The following is a 19,367-nucleotide window of genomic DNA, read 5'->3' as shown; positions in this document are numbered from 1 at the left end:
GACCGGAGTGCAATGGCGTGATCTCAGCTCACAGCAACCTCTGCGTCCAAACTTCAAGCAATTCTTGTGTCTCAGCCACCCAAGTAGCTGAGATTACAGGTGTGTACTACCATGCCTGGCTAAGTTTTTGTATTTTTTAGTAGAGATGGGGTTTTGCCATGTTGGCCAAGCTGGTCTTGAACTCCTGGCCTCATGTGATCTGCCCGCCTGACCTTCCAAAGTGCTGGGATTATGGGCATGAGCCACCATGCCTGGCCCCTTTATTCTTCAACAAGGTCCTTTGCTCTCATGATGTCTGAACTTCACCTTTGACAGCTTTCTATGAATCATTTCTGGAGTCTGAGACCAGATGGTTTTCCTTTTTTTCCCCTTCCTTAAATGTTTAAATTGGCTCCTCCCGGGAGTAAGAAAGGGAAAGAAAAAAAAATTTTTTTTTTAAATATAAAATGGCTCCCCTTTAAAGCCTTGGGTAGGCAGCTGATGGATCCTCAACTTTCCCTGCCCTGACATTTTATCTTCTGAAAGAACTTTTAAATGATAGTTTCACTTTCTCCAGCGATCTGCTTAGTTCCATTTTTCCATTCAGTTCCTCCAATTGGTCAAAACTAGGCCAGGCTCAGTGGCTCATGCCTGTTATCCCAGTGCATTGGGAGGCCAAGAGGAGAGGATCACTTGAGTCTAGGAAGAGACCAGCCTCAGAAACAAGTGAGACCCTGTCTCTACAAAAAATTAGAAAATTAGCTGGGCATGGTGGCACATGTCTGTAGTCCCAGCTACATGGGAGGATTGCTTGAGCCCAGGATTGCATCACTGTACTCCAGCCCTGGGTGACAGAGTGAGATCCTGTCTCTTAAAAAAAAAGGTTTGGGCTGGGCGCGGTGGCTCAAGCCTGTAATCCCAGCACTTTGGGAGGCCGAGACGGGCGGATCACGAGGTCAGGAGATCGAGACCATCCTGGCTGACACGGTGAAACCCCGTCTCTACTTTAAAAATACAAAAAACTAGATGGGCGAGGTGGCGGCGCCTGTAGTCCCAGCTACTCGGGAGGCTGAGGCAGGAGAATGGCGTGAACCCGGGAGGCGGAGCTTGCAGTGAGCTGAGATCCGGCCACTGCACTCCAGCCTGGGCTACAGAGCGAGACTCCATCTCAAAAAAAAAAAAAAAAAAAAAAAGGTTTGGAGAATCGTTTCCTCTTGTTACTTCTTCTCTCTTGAAAGGGATTAAATAATCAGGATGTCCATATCATTTTTTAAAAGTTTTATTATGTTTTTAATTGACATATAATGTTTTATTAATTAATTAATTAATTAATTTATAAGACAGGGTCTCACTCTGTTGTCCAGGCTGGAGCGCAATGGTATGATCACTGCCCACCATAGCCTCAACTTCTGGAGTTCAAGCGATCTTCCCACCTCAGCATCCCAAGTAGCTGGGACTACAGGCATGCACCACCATGCCTGGCTGATTTTCTTTTTCTTTCTTTTTTTTTTTTTTGAGACAGTTTCCCTCTTGCTGCCCAGGCTGGAGTGCAGTGGCAAGATCTCAGCTTGCTGCAACCTCTACCTCCCAGGTTCAAGTGATTCTCCTACTTCAGCCTCCCAAGTAGCTGGGATTACAGGAACTCACCATCACGCCCGACTAATTTTTGTATTTTTAGTAGAGACAGAGTTTCACCATGTTGGCCAGGCTAGTCTCGAACTCCTGAGCTTGGGTGATCCTCCCGTCTTGGCCTCCCAAAGTGCTGGGATTACAGGTGTGAGCCACCACGCCCGGCCGCCTGGCTAATTTAATTTTTTTTTTTTTAGTGGAGGTGGGGTGTCACTGTGTTTCCCAGGCTGGTCTCACCTCCTGAGCTCAAGCAGTCCTCCCACCTTAGCCTCACAAACTGTTGGGATTACAGGTGTGATCCACTGTGCCCAACCTACGTCATGTTTTAATTTAAATAGTTTCTCTGCTTTTAGTGGAGTGAAACCTGGAACAAATAACCAGATATTTTAAATACCATATCCTAATTGTAGACCCACTTTTTCCTGATCTTTGTATTTCTGGAATCCTGCAAAATGCTTGTCATGTAGTAGCTGCTCCAAATACTTGTTGAATGAATGTGTGAATGCCCAAATCCCTCTGTGCCAGTGTGAACAGAAGAGAGAGAAGAGAATTAACTCAGTTTTATTCTATTCTAGAGTCAGAAGCAGCAGCTTGCTGCAGAAGTATTAACTGCAGATCATTCAACTTTTTTTTTTTTTTTTTTTTTTTGAGCCTGTAGCCCAGGCTGGAGTGCAGTGACACAATCTTCGCTCACAGCAATCTCCACGTCCCAGGTTCAAGTAATTCTCCTACCTCAGCCCCCTGAGTGGCTGGGATTACACCACCATGCCTGGCTAATTGTTGTATTTTTAGTAGAGATGGGGTTTCACCATGTTGGTCAGGCTGGTCTCAAACTCCTGACCTCAAGATCCACCCACCTTGGCCTCCCAAAGTGTTGGGATTACAGGTGTGAGGCACCACGTCTGGCCTGGCTATTTTATTCTTGTTACCCAGGCTGGAGTGCAGTGGTGTTATCTTGGCTCTTGGCTTACTGCAACCTCTGCCTCCCAGGTGGAGAATGGCTCCCACCTCAGACTCCAGAGTAGCTGGGACTACAGATGTGTACCACCATACCCGGCTAATTTTTTTTTATATTTTTTATAGAGGTGGGGTTTCTCCATGTTGCCCGGTATGATCTCAAACTTCTGAGCTAAAGTGATCCTCCTGCTTCGTCCTCCCAAAGTTTTGGGGTTATGGTTGTGTTCTGTAATTTAATTGAGGTGGTGGCTACACAAATCTACACGTAATAAAATGGAATAGAACAATCAAACACAAACATGTGTTATACCAATGCCCATTTCCTGGTTTTGATGTTGTGCTATATTTAAATAAGATGTAACCACTGGGGAAACATGGGTGAATGGTACAGAAGACCTCTTTTAGTTCTTTTTTTCTTTTTTGAGACAGTGTCTCTCTCTGATGCCCAGGCTGCAGTGGCACAATCATGGCCATGCCGTGCATGGCTCTCTGTGGCCTCAACCTCCTGGGCTCAAAACAATCCTCTTGCCTCAGCCTCCTGAGGGGCTAGGACCTTTGTATTCCATGTCAAAAAAAAAAAAAAAAAAAAAAAAAGTTGAATGTTCTAGAGTTAATACTTCTTCAGCAAGCTACTGCATCTGCCCAGGCTGGTCTCAAACTCCTGAGCTCAGTCAGTCCCCCCACCTTGGCCTCCCAAAGTGTGAGGATTACAGGCGTGAGCCGCCGTGCTCGGCCAGCCTTTGTCTTTTTTTAAGAGATGGGGTCTCTCTCTGTTGCCCAGGCTGGAGTGCAGTAGTGGCTTCATAGCTCATTGCAGCCTTGAACTCCTGGACTCAAGTGATCCTCCCTCCTCAGCTTCCTGAGTAGCTGGGATGATAGTTGTGAGACCATTTGCCTGGCTTCTCCCAGGCGTTTAAGCTGCATTTGTCCTGAGACTATTTCTAAGATATTGGGTAACTTAAGCTATACAGACAGTCCCCGACTTATGATGATTCAACTTTATGAATTTTTGACTGTAAAATGGTGCAAAAGTGATACACATTCAATAGAAACCGTACTTTGATTACCCATGCAACTATTCTATGTTTCACTTTCAATACTTTATTCAATTAATTACTCTAGATATTGAACACTTTGTTATAAAACAGATTTTTGTATTAGATGATTTTGGGCAACTGTAGGCTAACATAAGTGTTCTAAGCACGTTTGAAGTAATCTAGGCTAAGCTATGATGTTCACGAGGCGTCAGGTATATTCTATGCATTTTTTACTTATATAATTTTCAACTTATAATGGGTTTATCAGGACATAACCTCATTGTAAGTTGAAGAGCATCTGTATAATATTTTGCTTTTAAATTTTTATTTTGAAATAATTCTAGATCAAGGTGAGGTTGCAACAATAGCACAGGGAGGTCCTCTGTACTGTTCATACTGTTCACCCATGTTTCCCCAATGGTTACATCTTATTTAAATATAGCACAACATCAAAACCAGGAAATGGTCATTGGTATAATATGTGTGTTTGTGTTTGATTGTTCTATTCCATTTTATCATGTGTAGATTTGTGTAATCACCACCTCAAATTAAATTACAGAATATTCTGTTGTAGGCAATAGCACTGTCACCACAAAGTTCTCTCTGTTGCTGTTCTTTTATACTCACACCCACCTGCTGTCCATCAGCATCTCTAACCAGACAGCCACGCATCTGTTCTCTATCTATACAATTTTCTTTGTTACTAAATGGAATCACACAGTATGTGACCTTTAAAGATTGGCTTTTTTTCACATAGCATCATGCCCTCTAGAGCCATCCAAGTTGTTGTTGTATCAGCAGTTCGTTCCTTTTCATTTCTGAGTATTCAGTGGCATGCATGTACCACTGTTGGTTTAACCATCATCTATTAAATGAAATTTTGGTTGTTTCCAGTTTTTGAAAATTACAAATAAAGTTTCTATGAACACTTACATACAGGTTTTTGTACATAAGTTCTCTTGCTGTGGGTTAGATGTCCAGACGTGCAATTGCTGAGTTGTACAGAAAATGTATGTTTTATTTTTGAAGAAACTGACAAACTGTTTTCCAGAGTGGCTGTACCATTTTACATTTTCTTGGTTTTTTTGTTTGTTTGTTTTTGTTTTTGTTTTTTTGAGGTGGAGTCTCGCTCTGTCATCCAGGCTGGAGTGTAGTGGCACAATCTCAGCTTACCACAACCCCTGCCTCCCGGGTTCAAGCAATTCTTCTGCCTCAGCCTCCCAAGTAGCTGGGATTACAGGCGCCCACCACCAAGCCTGGCTAATTTTTATATTTTTAGTAGAGATGGAGTTTTGCCATGTTGGTCAGGCTGGTCTCGAACTGCTGACCTCAGGGGATCCACGCGCCTCAGCCTTCCAAAGTGCTGGGATTACAGGCGTGAGCCACTGTACCCAGGCATTTTATATTTTCACCAGCAGTGTATGAGAGATCCAATTTCTCCATATTCTTGCCAGCATTTGATATTCTATAAAATTGTTTTAGTAACAGCTTTATTGAGCTATAATTCATATCATATAATTTGCCCATTTAAATCAAATGTACAAATCAATGGTTTCTAGTATATTCACAGACTTGTGCAACCATCTCCACAATCAGTTTAGAACATTTTCATCATTTCCCCAGAAAACCTTCCACCCTTCAGCTCCAAACTCCCAATTCTCCATCGCCTCAGCCTTAGGCAACTGCTAATCTTTCTATCTGTTTCTATAGATTTGCTTATTCTGGTCATTTCGTATAAATGCAATAATAAAATACTTGGCCCTTTGTGATTGCCTTTTTTCACTAAGCATAATGTTTTTAAGATTCATTTATGTTGTAGGACATATCGATACAATTGATCCTTGAGCAACATGGGGGTTGGGGCACCAACCTGTGCAGTGGAAAATCCACCTATAACTTCTGACTCACCAAAAACTTAACTACTGATGGCCCACTGTTCACTGGAAGCCTTACTGATAATATAAACAGTTGATTCACACATATTTTATATGTTATCTGTATTATATACTATATTCTTAAAGTAAGCTAGAGAAAAGAAAATGTTATTTAAAAAATCATGGAGAAGAGAAAATATGTTTACTATTGACTAAGTGGAAGTGCATCATCATAAAGGTTTTCATCCTTGTGGGCTTTGTGTTGAGTAGGTTGAGGAGGAGGAGGGGTCGGCCTTGCTGTCTCAGGGTTGGCAGAGGCAGGAGAAATTCTGTGTGTAAGTGGATCCATGCGGTCAAACCCATGCTGTTCAAGGGTCGATTGTACTTCATTTCTTTTATTGCTGAATAATATAGATATTTTTCCTTTAAACAATTATTAGTTTATTTTTCATGCTATTTTAAATGGATATATAATAGTTGGGGAGTACACGTGGTATTTTGATACCTGTATACAATGTGTAATGATCAAATAAGGGTATGATGTTTTTAAAGAAATAACAATGTGGTTTTTTCCATTACACAGGCTATAATCTAAGGGATAACACATGCTGCTACAGAGAGGTTTGGCCAGGCCTGCTAGGAGGTCTAGACTACAATTAACCTAAGTGCAAATTAATGCTATTTTAACTCTTTAGTAGTTCTCTGTAAAGTATTTCTCATAATTTTATTTATTTAGCAACAGTTTTGAGTTGTGGCACCTGAATAGCTTTCCTGAAATTCTATGGGGATCTTTCTAGAGAAGCTGCACAGGTAGTGAATGTTGCAGTTCAAGCCAGGGACAAATCAGCAGATTACGGGGTGTGTTCAGGAGCTAGAATAGAGCTGTGCATCAGACAGATTTGTTCCAGGATCTTTCTGGGCCTTTGCCCTTTGTACATCCCTACCCTCCCCAAACACCCATTTATGTACTCTCCAATCCATGGAACAATGCTTTCGGCCTGAGACAGAAACTTCAACAACTACTAATACAGCCACAGGAACCTTTTATGTAGCAAATAGTGTTAATCACTGGCATAGTGAGGCACAGAGGAGAATACAAGATGAATAGGTGCTCATCTTGCCTCCAAGAGCTTAGTGTCTAGCCGGGAAAATGAGCACCCTGAATATAAGGTTACACAGGATCTGTGCCATTTTAAATATTATGAAGTATTTTAACCATCCAGAAAATAACAAAGCACAAAACAACAAATACCCATGTACTTACCTCCTAGCTTTAACATTTTTGCCATGTTTCCTTTGTACTTTTTTTTAAACAAATAAAGCATCTCAGCTACTCAGCAATAAAAAGGAACTACAACTATTGATACCCACAATATACATGAATCTCCAGGGAATTATGCTGATTGAATAAAGCCAATCCTAAAAGATTACATACTGTGTGATTCCATTTACATGCATTTCGGGAAAGGACACAATTATAGAAATGGAGAACAGATTTGTGGTTGCCAAGGGTGAGGATGGGATGGGGACTGGAGCGAATTAGGTGAAAAGGCAACATGAGGGACGTTGTGTAACAATTGTGTATCTTACTGTATTCACAGTTTTTTGTTTTTTGTTTTTTTGAGACAGGGTCTCGCTCTTTCACCCAAGCTAGAGGGCAGTGGGGCAATCTTGGCTTACTGCAACTTCCACCTCCTGGGCTCAAGCAATCCTCCTACCTCGGCCTCCTGAGTAGCTGGGACCACAGGCATGTACCACCATGCCTGCCTAATGAAAAAAAATTTTTTTTTTGTTAGACGAAGTCTCACTATGTTGCCCAGGCTGGTCTTGAACTCCTGGGCTCAAATAAGCCTCTCGCCTTGGCCTCCCAAAGTTCTGGGATTACAGACATGAGCCACTGTGCCCAGGCATATTTGGTACTTGTAAAACATTATACAGGTCTCTATTTTTTGTCCTAGTGCTTTCGTCTTTCCCCATTTCTGTTTTGGCCTGTGTCTGACTGGTTGGTTATCTGATACTCTTGGGGTCTACTCCTGCTCTTGTTGTTTCTGCTGGTTCTCAGTCACAGGGGCATTCTTACAATTTTGTATTGTAAACTCATCTTCAGGACATGGTTATCTGTGGCCTAGGTTCAAGACGGGTCCTTCTGGAAACATTTTATTTTGTTATGGCCACTCAGAATCCAGGATTTCTTTTTGTATAAATTTCTTAGCTTTGGACCACCTGGACCACATGTATACCATTGATTTGGACTTAAACCCAGTGAAGGCAGATGTGTTGTTATGAATTTATGTTATGGAGACCTTTTCTCCTCACCCAGAATCCAATTCCTCACCCAGAACTGGGATGAACTGTCTTTGTCATCTTCTGTGTGGATGGCTGCATGTTGTTGGTTTTTTTCTTTCCTGATCCACCATTTCACAGAAGTCCTTGTGGTAGGGGGTCTCAGTTCTGTGACGGAGCTTGTCTCCTGTTCCTACCTGGCCCTAATGCCCAAGTCTCTGGTTCACTGAGTTTCAAATGATGTCTTCCCTACCCACCCCTCTACTTTGGGCCACAGCTGCATCAGGTCAGCTGCTCCCCATCCTGGTTTTCAACTCCCTGTTTGAGGGCCCTAGTGATTTCTTTTCGTCTCTTACATGATCTGTCATGCAGTTAAAAAGTTTATTTAAAAGTTTATTATAGCTGATCTAGCATTCCTAAGTGTTTTGTGGTAGGAAAGTTTTTCAGATCATCTTGTCCATGGTATTGCCCTTGACACATTATTATTATTATTATTATTATTATTATTATTATTATTTTGAGATGGAGTCTTGCTCTGTCACCCAGGCTAGAGTGCAGTGGTGCAATCTCGGCTCACTGCAACCTCCACCTCCTGGGTTCAAGCGATTCTCTTGCCTCAGCCTCCCGAGTAGCTGGGATTACAGGTGTGCATCACCACACCCGGCTAATTTTTGTATTTTGAGTAGAGATGCATTTTTACCATGTTGGCCAGGCTGGTCTCTAACTCCCGACCTCAGGTGATTCGCCCACGTTGGCCTCCCAAAGTGCTGGGATTACAGGCATGAGCCACTGCACCTTGGCCCTTGATACTTTAAAAGTGAGAGATAAAGGACTGTAGGAGTTTCAGAGAAGAAAAGTGCAGCTGGTGGGAGTGAGAAATGAGGGGAGGATCAAGAGTGGCTTTAGAGAAATGAATATTGGGGGATAGGAACACAGGAGGGAGCATGGCAGGTACAAAAGCAGGAAATGCCAATGCAAGTATGGAGAAGAGCGCTCAACTCTCTTTCCACTGCAGTACCACCTGTGAAGAGGAAATATAGTTAGAGCCTGGAGTGCAGTCTGTGAAGGGGAAATGAGGTTGGAATCAGACCACTGAGCAGCAGGAAGCTACTAAAGTCTTACAGCAGGGCACACCATGTTCACACGCGTTGTTTCAGGGAGTTTAACCTGGAAGCGAGTCCAGAAAGAATGGGTGTGGTGGTGGCAGGAGAGGAGTGTGGATTAGGAAGGATGACTCTGGGGGCTGTAGAAATAGCCCAGGCGATGGGTAGTAAGGCCTGAATGGGGTAGCTGGTAGGATGGGGTGTAGGGGGACCACTGGGAGAGGGTGAAAGAGATTCAACTGCACTAGATAAAGAAATCTAGGTCAAGAGCTGAATTGGAAATAGAAGAAAAGCCAGGCAAGCACATTGTCTGAGTCCTGGGAAATGAATTTAAAATGTCAAGAATTATCTATTTTGAAACTTTTTTTTTGAAACAGAGTCTTGCCCTGTTGCCCAGGCTGGAGTGCAGTGGTGTGATCTTGGCTCACTGCAACCTCTGCCTCCCGGGTTCAAGTGATTCTTCTGCCTCAGCATATCTGAGTAGCTGCGACTACAGGTGCACCTGCCACCACACCTGGCTAATTTTTATATTTTTAATAGGGACGGGGTTTCACCATGTTGGCCAGGCTGGTCTTGAACTCCTGACCTCAGGTGATCTGCCCACCTTGGCCTCCCAAAGTGCTGGGATGACAGGCGTGAGCCACTGCCTAAAATGTCAAGAATTATCAAAGCTGTTATATACCTTTCAATATTGTGCAAGTACTGCCTACAAATGCTAATAAACAGTTCATCTGGACTCTGTTTGCAGCTTAAGATGTTTTTAGGCCTCTTGATGAGAAATTGTCATTGAATTAGAGACAGCATGTCCCAATAGTTCTTCCCGGAAGTGAGTGGGGATGGTTTTGCTTTTCCCAGAACCTGCTGACATGGCCAAGCATGGAGCCGACGAGCTGTCCTGCAGGTCAGGGAGTCTGGATGGGGAAGGTAGGGCCTCCGAGGACAGATCGCTGCTTCGTCAGAGGTTGGCTGTCCAGGAGCTCATCGACACTGAGGTCTCCTACTTGCACATGCTCCAGCTCTGTGCCTCTGACATCAGGAGCCGCCTCCAGCAGGTACTTGGGTGGGGTCACATACAACCTGTCTCTATGGGGGCAAATGTGGGTCCCAGCTTCTGAGATTTCCCATCCATTCCTGGGGCAAGCTTGATAGAAGGGAAGCATTGTGGATGTGAAGTACAGACCTGGATGTAAGCCCCAGTGCTTCCATTTATTGGCTGTGCAACCTTCAGCAAGGTCTTGCATGGCTTAGAATCTTAGCGTATTCCTCGGCTAACTGGGGAGCGGAATAATCACTGGGAGAACTATGTGAGCTAATGAACAAGCCCTTTTCAAGTTTGGAACAGATTGCTTAAACTGACTCTTTTCTTCTTCTTCTCCTTCTTCTTCTTCTTCTTCTTCTTCTTCTTCTTCTTCTTCTTCTTCTTCTTCTTCTTCTTCTTCTTCTTCTTCTTCTTCTTCTTCTTCTTCTTTCTTCTTCTTCTTCTTCTTCTCTTCTTCTCTTCTTCTTCTTCCTCTTCTTCTTCCTCTTCTTCTTCTTCTTCTTTTCTTCCTCTTCCTCTTCTTCTTCTCCTTCTTCTCCTTCTTCTCCTTCTTCTCCTTCTCCTTCTTCTCCTTCTCCTTCTCCTTCTCCTTCTCCTCCTTCTCCTTCTCCTTCTCCTCCTTCTCCTTCTCCTCCTCCTCCTTCTCCTCCTCCTCCTCCTCCCCCTCCTCCTCCTCCCCCTCCTCCTCCTTCCCCTCCTCCTCCTTCCCCTCCTCCTCCTTCCTTCCTCCTTCCTCCTCCTTCTTCTTCTTCCTCTTCTTCCTCCTCTTCCTCCTCTTCTTCTTCCTCTTCTTCCTCTTCTTCTCCTTCTTCCTCTTCTCCTTCTTCCTCTTCTTCTCCTCCTCCTCCTCCTCCTTCTTCTTCTTCTTTCTTCTTTCTTCTTCTTCCTTTTCCTGCTTTCCCTTCAAGGGTCTCTTTATTCGATCTGCAAAGTCACTGTCAGCAACTTGGCCTGCCCCTCTATGGCTTCCAACAAGGAAATGCTTAAAAGTCAGGAAATGCATTTGGTGCCTTTCCTAGTACCAAAAATTGACTACAGCCTCTTTGGGCACCCTGAGATAAATCAATAGCATTTGCTTTTTCTTTACTTTTCTAACAGAATTCCGGAAGAAAATAGATCATATATATATTTATATTTATATTTATATTTATATTTATATATACACATTCATATATAGAGAGACCCTTCAACCAAGAAGAGGCAAAGAACCCAGCATACCTCTGAGGTACCTCTTGGCCTGGTGCAGGAAGGCCAGGAGGCACCAACAATCTTGGGAATCACCTCTAGATGTGCAGTGCTGAGCTGGTGTGGCATGGATGGGGGGTCTGCAACAGCCCTCTCCCTCTAAGGAAGGTGGAGCTATGACAAACCAGGGGAGCCCTCACTCAAGCTTTCCACCCATCCTGAGATGCGAACTGTACCTGATGGAGCTTTGAAGCTAAAACCCAAAGTGTAGATACAAAAGGATTCCCTAATAGACCTCTAGGGGACTGACTCCTACCCACAGCCCCCAGGTCCCCCAAAGGCAGGTGTCATGGACACAGAGGCCTGCTCAGCCACAGGAGAGGGGCTGGGCTCTGTCCCCTCCTCAGGTCTCCAACCACAGCTCCTGCAGGCCCTCAGGCAGGGGAACCCAAAAGGCCAGAGCAAGACTCGGGCTCGGATCACCCAGGAAAGTCCAAGGTAAACTTTTTTTTTTTTTTTTAAGAGACAGGGTCTCACTACATTGCCCAGACTGGTCTCAAACTCCCAGGCTCAAGTGATCCTCCCATCTCACCCTCCCAAGTCAGCCTTCTGATTAGCTAGGATTACAAGCTCGTGCCACCACACCCAGTCATGACCTACATTCTAACTGTCTCATTTGCAGGGTGGTGACATGGAGAAATTATCACTGTGAGAGTTACTATTATAGTGCTTATTTTTTACATTTTCTTTTTCTGGTTTCAGAAATAATGCAGGCTCTTGCTTGCTACATTTCAAGCATCCCCTCGCATTTGAGGTCCATAAGGGCAAAGATTTTGTTTAGTTGAGTATATCCCAGTCTTGACAGATAAATACTGGACTTAAAAATAGTTTTTCTTCATTGAATGAAATACCAAAGTAGATAATGTAGAAAGTGAAGTGCTTCTTTTATTTTACCCTCCAGAAATTAGGATTTTTCTCTGTAGACATTAAACAAGCAAATACAGTCATGTGTCACTTAACACCAGGGATATGTGTTGAGAAATGCATAGTTAGGCAATTTCATCATGTGCGAACACCATAGAGTGCACTTATACAAACCTAGATAGGATAGCCTACTACACACATAGACTGGACGGTATGGCCTATTGTTCCTAGGCTATAAATCTGTTCAGCATGTCACTGTCCTGAATACTACAGGCAACTGCAAGACAATAGTATTTATGTATCTAAACACAGAAAAGGCACAGTAAAAATACAATATTATAATTCTATGAGATCATCCTGGTATATACAATCCATCATTGATTAAAATGTTATTATGCAGTGCATGACTCTGTATGTTGTTATTTATTTTAACAACAACAAGAGCAGACTCTAGATATTGTTCTGCAGTTAGCTTTCCCACTTGAGTGTGTGTCCAGCACATCCTTTACTGCTTGTGCATTTATATAGATGTCCTGCATCTTTTTAAACAGCGGTATAGCTTGGTTAATAGGGTCCAGAGAATGCATCTTGAGGTCATGGTGGTAGGTGCCAAGTATGTCAGAGCTGGAAAGAAGTCTAACTTCTCATCCTTAAATGACAGATGGGGAAACTGAGAGAAGACAGCTGGCAGCAGACCTAGGCTAAAACCCTGATTCAGCTTTCCTTCCACACTGAGTACTCCATCTGTTCCTCTCTTCTCGTAACGTAATGAAAATACTCAATTTTTAACGTTTCAAAATCCTTGCAGAATGTCACTGGGGCAGCCAGTCTTCTCAAGAGTGATGGGAATGGTGTGAGTGTTCTGTCCTAATCTCGAAAGTCTGCAAACACACTCTGTGGAACTCTTCACCACCTCCCATGGCTTCTTTGTTCCTTCCAGTTGCCACAGGGAGATCTGGATGTCCTGTTCTCAAACATTGATGATATCATCAAGGTGAACAGCAGATTCCTTCATGATCTGCAGGAGACAGCCTCCAAGAAAGAGGAACAAGTGCAGCTAGTTGGTAAGCAAAAAACCTAAGGAGCTGTCAGCCTTAGATTCTTGTGCAATTGTTCTCAGTGAGTGGTCACTGCTTAACTGTCTCCAGAGTTCCAGGGAAATGTAGCTCAATGGCAGTCTGTTTTGGGGATCTCCAAAACACAACCTATCAGAGCCAGCAGGGCCCTCAAATAACAACTAGTCCAGTCCCATTGCTTTACAGAGACTGAGCCCCAGAGACAGAGAGGAACATCCTCACAGTCACAGAATTGTTAGTGATGCAGCTAAATGTTTAGTCTATGTCTCTTTCACATTCTTTCATCCAACAGTTATTTACTGAGCATCTGCAGTGTGCAGGCAAAGCATCAGCAAGAGAGTCTGAGCTTCTGTTCTCATGGAATTGACAAGTTAGTGACAGAGACAAGTTAGTGACAGAGACAGACAAACAACAGAATTGTAGGTAATAATTTATAATTTTTTTTTTTTTTTTTTTGAGACGGAGTCTCGCTCTGTCGCCCAGGCTGGAGTGCAGTGGCCGGATCTCGGCTCACTACAAGCTCCGCCTCCTGGGTTTACGCCATTCTCCTGCCTCAGCCTCCCGAGTAGCTGGGACTACAGGCGCCCGCCACCTCGCCCGGCTAGTTTTTTGTACTTTTTAGTAGAGACGGGGTTTCACCGTGTTAGCCAGGATGGTCTCGATCTCCTGACCTCGTGATCCGCCCGTCTCGGCCTCCCAAAGTGCTGGGATTACAGGCTTGAGCCACCGCGCCCGGCCCAATAATTTGTAATTTGAAGGCGATAAATAGTTGTGGTAACTTCTAGGTGTGAGGGAAGGCCTCTGGAGGAGTGAATATATGACCTGAGATCTGAGTATCAGGAAGGAACTAGCCTTGAGAATATCTGAAGGGAGAGTAGAGAGCATAGTTGTGCAAAGGCCCCGAGGCAAGGATGAGTCCATAACGTTTAAAGGACAGACGGAAGGTTGATGTGGCTCCAGGGAAATTAATGAGGGGAGACTGTCAGGGGATAAGATAGAAGAGGCGCACAAGGACCAGATCATGCACAGTTTTATAGGTCATGGCAAGGAGTTTGAAGTTTATTCTAACTGTGATGGGGAGCCATTGGACAGTTTTGAGTGGGGAAGTGACATGGTTTGATTTATGTTTTTCTTTTCCTTTTTTTTTTGAAACGGAGTCTTGCTCTGTCGCCCAGGCTAGAGTGCAGTGGTGCAATCTTGGCTCACTGCAATCTCTGCCTCCTGGGTTCAAGTGATTCTCCTGCCTCAGCCTCCCAAGTAGCTGGGACTACAGGTGCCCGCCACCATGCCTGGCTACTTTTTGTATTGTTAGTAGAGATAGGGTTTCACCATGTTGGTCAGGCTGGCCTTGAACTCCTGACCTCTTGATCTGCCTGCCTTGGCCTTCCAAAGTGCTGGGATTATGGGCGTGAGCCACCACACCTGGCTGATTTATGTTTTTCAAAGATCTCTTTGGCTGTTGTGGACAATGGATTATGAGGGGGTGGTGAGAGTGGAAGCAGCGAGATCAGTTGTGGCCCAGATGAGAAATGAGGATAGTCTCCTTTGGTTTAATTTTTTTTTTTTTTTTTGAGATGGGATCTCACTCTATTGCCCAGGCTAGAGTGCAATGGAGCAATCATGACTCACTTGCAGCCTCCACCTTCCAGCCTCAAGGATCCTCCTGCCTCAGCCTCCTAAGGAGGATAGTCTTCTTATTCTGAAATGGTTAGGATAACCACAGCAGAAAGAAAGGAGGAGTGGGTGCAAACCTCATACCTGTCTCCTTCTGTCTCATCCCATCTGCTGCCAGGATTCCCATGGTGAGGGGTTTCCTAGTGGAGTCAGGAGATATAGGGGAATGGGTGGGTGCCAGATTCACTACAGTGGCAGAAAGGAGGAGGAGATGAAGGTACCCAGTGCTGTGGCCACCCAAATGCCCCTGGCTTTTATACCACCAATCTTCTAACCTTTCCCGAACATGAATGATGAGGATGGGGATTAAAAACAACAAACATGCAAAAAAAGCTTTGTGGGTTTTTTTTGTTTTTTTTGAGATGGAGTCTTGCTCTGTCACCCAGGTTGGAGTGCAATGGCATGATCTCGGCTTACTGCAACCTCTGCCTCCCAGGTTCAAGCGATTCTCCTGCCTCAGCCTCCTGAGTAGCTGGGATTACAGGTGCCCGCCACCACACCCAGTTAATTTTTGTATTTTTAGTAGAGATGGGGTTTCACCATGTTGGCCGGGCTAGTCTCGAGCTCCTGACCTCCGGTGATCTGCCCGCCTTGGCCTCCCAAAGTGCTGGGATTACAGGCGTGAGCCACCGTGCCTGACCTAAATACACAAACAAATCTTAAAAACCTACTTTCTGAGTGTTTACAAAATGCTAAGCACTGTTCTTATATACATATATTAATTCACTTCATCTCAAAATAACCCTGAAATGTAGATGCCATTATCTCATTTTACAGTTGAGGAATCTTTGGCACAGAGAGAGGCAATAACCTGCTTAGTCATGCAGCTAGGGGCAGAGCCAGAATTTGAATGCAGGTAGTTGGCCCTGAGAGTCAGAGCTCTCAACTGCTACACTGAATTGCTTCTGCATGGTAGAAGGTGAGACTAAAGCCTGTGTATTGTGTGTTTATCATTCCTTTGAAAATATAGTTCTTTACTAAAATAGCAATGTGAGTGAGTTACTATTCCCTATAAATGATAAGGGAATGCAAAATTAAAGAACGAGATTTTTAAAAGTATCTGTAGGCCGGGCATGGTAACTCATACCTATAATCCCAGCACTTTGGGAAGCTAAGGCGGGTGAATCACCTGAGGTCAAGAGTTCAAGACCACCCTGGCCAACATGGTGAAACCCCATCTCTACTAAAAATACAAAAATTAGCCAGGTGTGGTGGCACACACTGGTAATCCCAGCTACGTGAGAGGCTGAGACACGAGAATTGCTTGAACCCGGGAGGCAGAGGTTGCAGGGAGCTGAGATCCTGCCAGTGCACTCCAGCCTGGGTGACAGAGTGAGACTCTGTTTCAAAAATTTAAAAAGTACCTATAGATGTTCTCACAGGTACTTTCTCTTTTATCATTTGATCATTATTTCTGTTAATAATTAACACTTATTTGAATGGAAATTGATATAGCCCCAGGCTGAAAACAGTCTAAGGTCTAAGGACTTTGAGCTCGGGCTCTTCTATAGCTACATGTTTGAGATCTGATGAGGTTCCTTGTAAAGGTCTTCATTTCTCAATCTGCCTTCCTGCTGGACCCACAGAGCCAAAAGTCTACTTGTCTCCTGATCACACCTGGTGACATGTCCATGAGCTGCCCTCACTGCTTCACTGTAGGGTTTCCAGTTAAGATATGGGACATGCTTATGCTAAAAAATTATTCATTGTTTATCTAAAATTCAGATTTAACAGAATTAATCTGCAAATTTGGCAGTCCTGTTCCCTGGCCTTTACAGAGTCTGCAGAAAATACCCCTGTCATCCCTTGTCTCTTGTGGTTGCCAAAAAGAGGCCCAAATAACCCACATGGCTTTTCTTCTCCTCAGTGCAACTATGTGCTAGGTCAGGCTGCTCTGGCTCCTGCCCACTGTCTCTCTATTCCCCTTCTAGCTCCTAGGCCTTCCTATGCAAGGAGAGCCCTTTTCCCAGTAGGGCAGCAACAGCATTTTTTTTTTTTTTTTTTTTTTTTTTTGAGACAGAGTCTCTCTCTGTCGCCCAGGCTGGAGTACAGTGGCGTGATCTTGGCTCGCTGCAACCTCTGCCTCCTGGGTTCGAGCGATTCTCATGTTTCAGCCTACCAGGTAGCTGGGATTACAGGCGTGTGCCACCATGCCCAGCTAATTTTTGTATTTTCAGTAGAGACTGGGTTTCACCATGTTGGTCAGCCTGGTTGCAAACTCTTGGCCTAGCAACAGCATTTTGAAAGATTTTGGGGAGGCTGGGCATGGTGGCTCACGCCTACAATCCCAGCACTTTGGGAGACTGAGGCAGATAAATCACCTGAGGTCAGGAGTTCGAGATCAGCCTGGCCAACACAGTGAAACTCCATCTCTACTAAAAATACAAAAATTAGTTGGGCATGTTGGTGGCCACCTGTAATCCCAGCTACTTGGGAGGCTGTGGCAGGAGAATTGCTTGAATCCAGGAGGTGGAGGTTGCAGTGAGCCGAGATTGTGTCACTGCACTCCAGCCTGGGCAACAGAGCAAGACTACATCTCAAAAAAAAAAAAAAAGAGAGAGAGAGAAATATAATGTTAGCTACAAATATTTAAAATTTTCAAGTAGCTACATTAAGAAAATTAAAGAAGCAACTGAAATTAATTTTAATGATATCTTTTATTTAACTTAATAGATCCAAAATAATATTTCAACATGTAATCAGTATAAGCATTCATCATTCATTACTTTTGTTTTGTATGAAGTCTTTGAAATCCAGTATCTTTTACACTGACAGCACATCGCATTTGGGGTTCACCATATTTCAAATGCCTAATAGCCACGTGTGGCTGGTGACTACTGTATTTGAGCACTGCAGGTCTAGTGGTTATAGCAGAAGCTTTGGAATCTGACTAACAAGGTCCTGCCACCCACAAGCTCTTCCCTTTCTGAGTCCCAGTTACTGCCACCTTAAAATGAGCTTGAAAACAGTATCCATCTCTGTTCTAACAATGATGCCAAGTACTTAACCTGATGCTCTTTGAATTCTCATGGCACCATTACTTGTTGATTATTATTAATAACCTCCATTTTACCAAAAACATCTCTGAGGCTCAGAGAGGCTAAGTAACTTTCCCAAGGTCACACAGCTTGACCAGGCAGTTAGTATTTGAACCCAGCTCTTCTAGAGCCCTAGGTCTTGACCGTGCTGCTTCCCTTTCTCTCCTTTCCAACTAATCCCAGCTAGAGATAAAGTGCCCCCTTTGACGCTAGGAATAAATTGTTTGCTAATCTGTGACTGGAGAAGGACAAGCAGGGAGGAAATAAGCCTTTCCTTTGGTGTAATTGGCATTCTTGCCTCTTTGGACCACTCTGTTCTCTGGGAGTTCACTTTCCTCCATCCTTTAGTTACTGAAACACCCTTGCCCCCGGCCACACTGGTATGACAGTTTCCTTGGCATGTCTGTCTCATTCCTGAGGACACACCCATGTTGAGGAGAGTGTGGGAACTGGCCTAGCTTTCAAGGCCACACCCAACCTATCTCCTAGCAGGGCGGTCTCTGCAGTTGGCTGATCTCTCTCTCACACAGCTTCTTCCTGGCTGCAGTTTCGGGTGGTCATGTTCTGTCCGGCTCTAGGGGCTTCTCCTGGGAGTTCTTGCTAGGCATCAGCTGAACCGACACTGGGAAAGGGTAGGCCCAGGGATGGTGATCTCCCCATGGGGATCTTTGCTGAGAACTTGCACCTCTGGCCACCAACTGATGTGTCCCAACACAGACCTTGTCTAGGTCAAAGGTCTAGCCCGTGGCTTTGGCAGGCAGTAGGGTCAGCTGGGCTTCCTGTGGTCCCTGGTTCCCCACCTGCCTTCTTGTGGTTAATATATTTTTCTTCACCCTCACTACTTCCTCTCAAGTCCGTCCACCTTCTCTAGGTCACTAATCTCATCAGTTTCTGTTTTGAAAATATGGAATGCTTAGCAAATTTGCATGTCATTTTTGCAGAGGCGCCATGCTAATCTCTATATTGTTCCAACTTTAGTGTATATGATGCTGAAACTGAGCACCAGCGTCATCCTTTTAAGCAGAAATCAGATCCTGTCACCGCTGCTCAAAGCCCGCCAGTTGCTTCCTGCCACCATTAGAATAAAACCTGAATCCCTTACTGCACTTCACTGACTTTGAGACCCTACATGATCTGGCTTCTGTTGCCTGCTTATTTCCTCTACTTTATTTTTATTTTTTAAAATTAATTAATTTATTTTTTGAGACAGTCTTGCTCTGTCACCCAGGCTGGAGTGCAGTGGCACAATCTCAGCTCACTGCAACCTCCACCTCCAGAGTTCAAGCAGTTCTCCTGCCTCAGCCTCCTAAGTAGCTGGGATTACAGGCACCCGCCACCACGCCTGGCTAACTTTTGTATTTTTTTAGTAGAGACGGGGTTTTGCTATGTTGGCCAGGCTGGTCTCAAACTCCTGGCCTCAAGTGATCCACCCGCCTTGGCCTCCCAGAATGCTGGGATTTCAGGTGTGAGCCACAGCACCCAACCTATTTTATTTTTTGACACTATCCACCTGGAGATTAATTTCCTCTACTTTATGCCCTTGTTCACCCGCTCCAGCCACACTTGCCT

The 19,367-nt window shown here is 44.3% G+C and overlaps 1 protein-coding gene and 1 non-coding gene across 3 annotated transcripts in view; one reads left to right on the top strand and one right to left on the bottom strand.

Moving 5' to 3' along the window:
- ARHGEF37 (Rho guanine nucleotide exchange factor 37) overlaps positions 1-19,367 on the top strand; it is a 54,520-nt gene that overhangs the window by 6,772 nt on the left and 28,381 nt on the right. For both annotated transcript variants that reach the window (XM_050794006.1, XM_050794007.1), the window contains exons 2-3: positions 9,718-9,914; positions 12,951-13,074. In XM_050794006.1, the coding sequence (XP_050649963.1) occupies positions 9,729-9,914; positions 12,951-13,074 (310 nt within the window). In that variant the 5' untranslated portion in view covers positions 9,718-9,728. The remainder of the gene's footprint in view (positions 1-9,717; positions 9,915-12,950; positions 13,075-19,367) is intronic.
- Positions 18,697-18,801, bottom strand: LOC126957735 (U6 spliceosomal RNA). Its single transcript, XR_007726907.1, has one exon. It is a non-coding gene; the product is annotated as a U6 spliceosomal RNA (small nuclear RNA).

The sequence above is a fragment of the Macaca thibetana genome, chromosome 6, assembly GCF_024542745.1.
Source record: "Macaca thibetana thibetana isolate TM-01 chromosome 6, ASM2454274v1, whole genome shotgun sequence".
NCBI classification, from domain to species: Eukaryota; Metazoa; Chordata; class Mammalia; order Primates; family Cercopithecidae; genus Macaca; species Macaca thibetana.
This window is presented reverse-complemented; position numbering and strand designations above follow the sequence as displayed.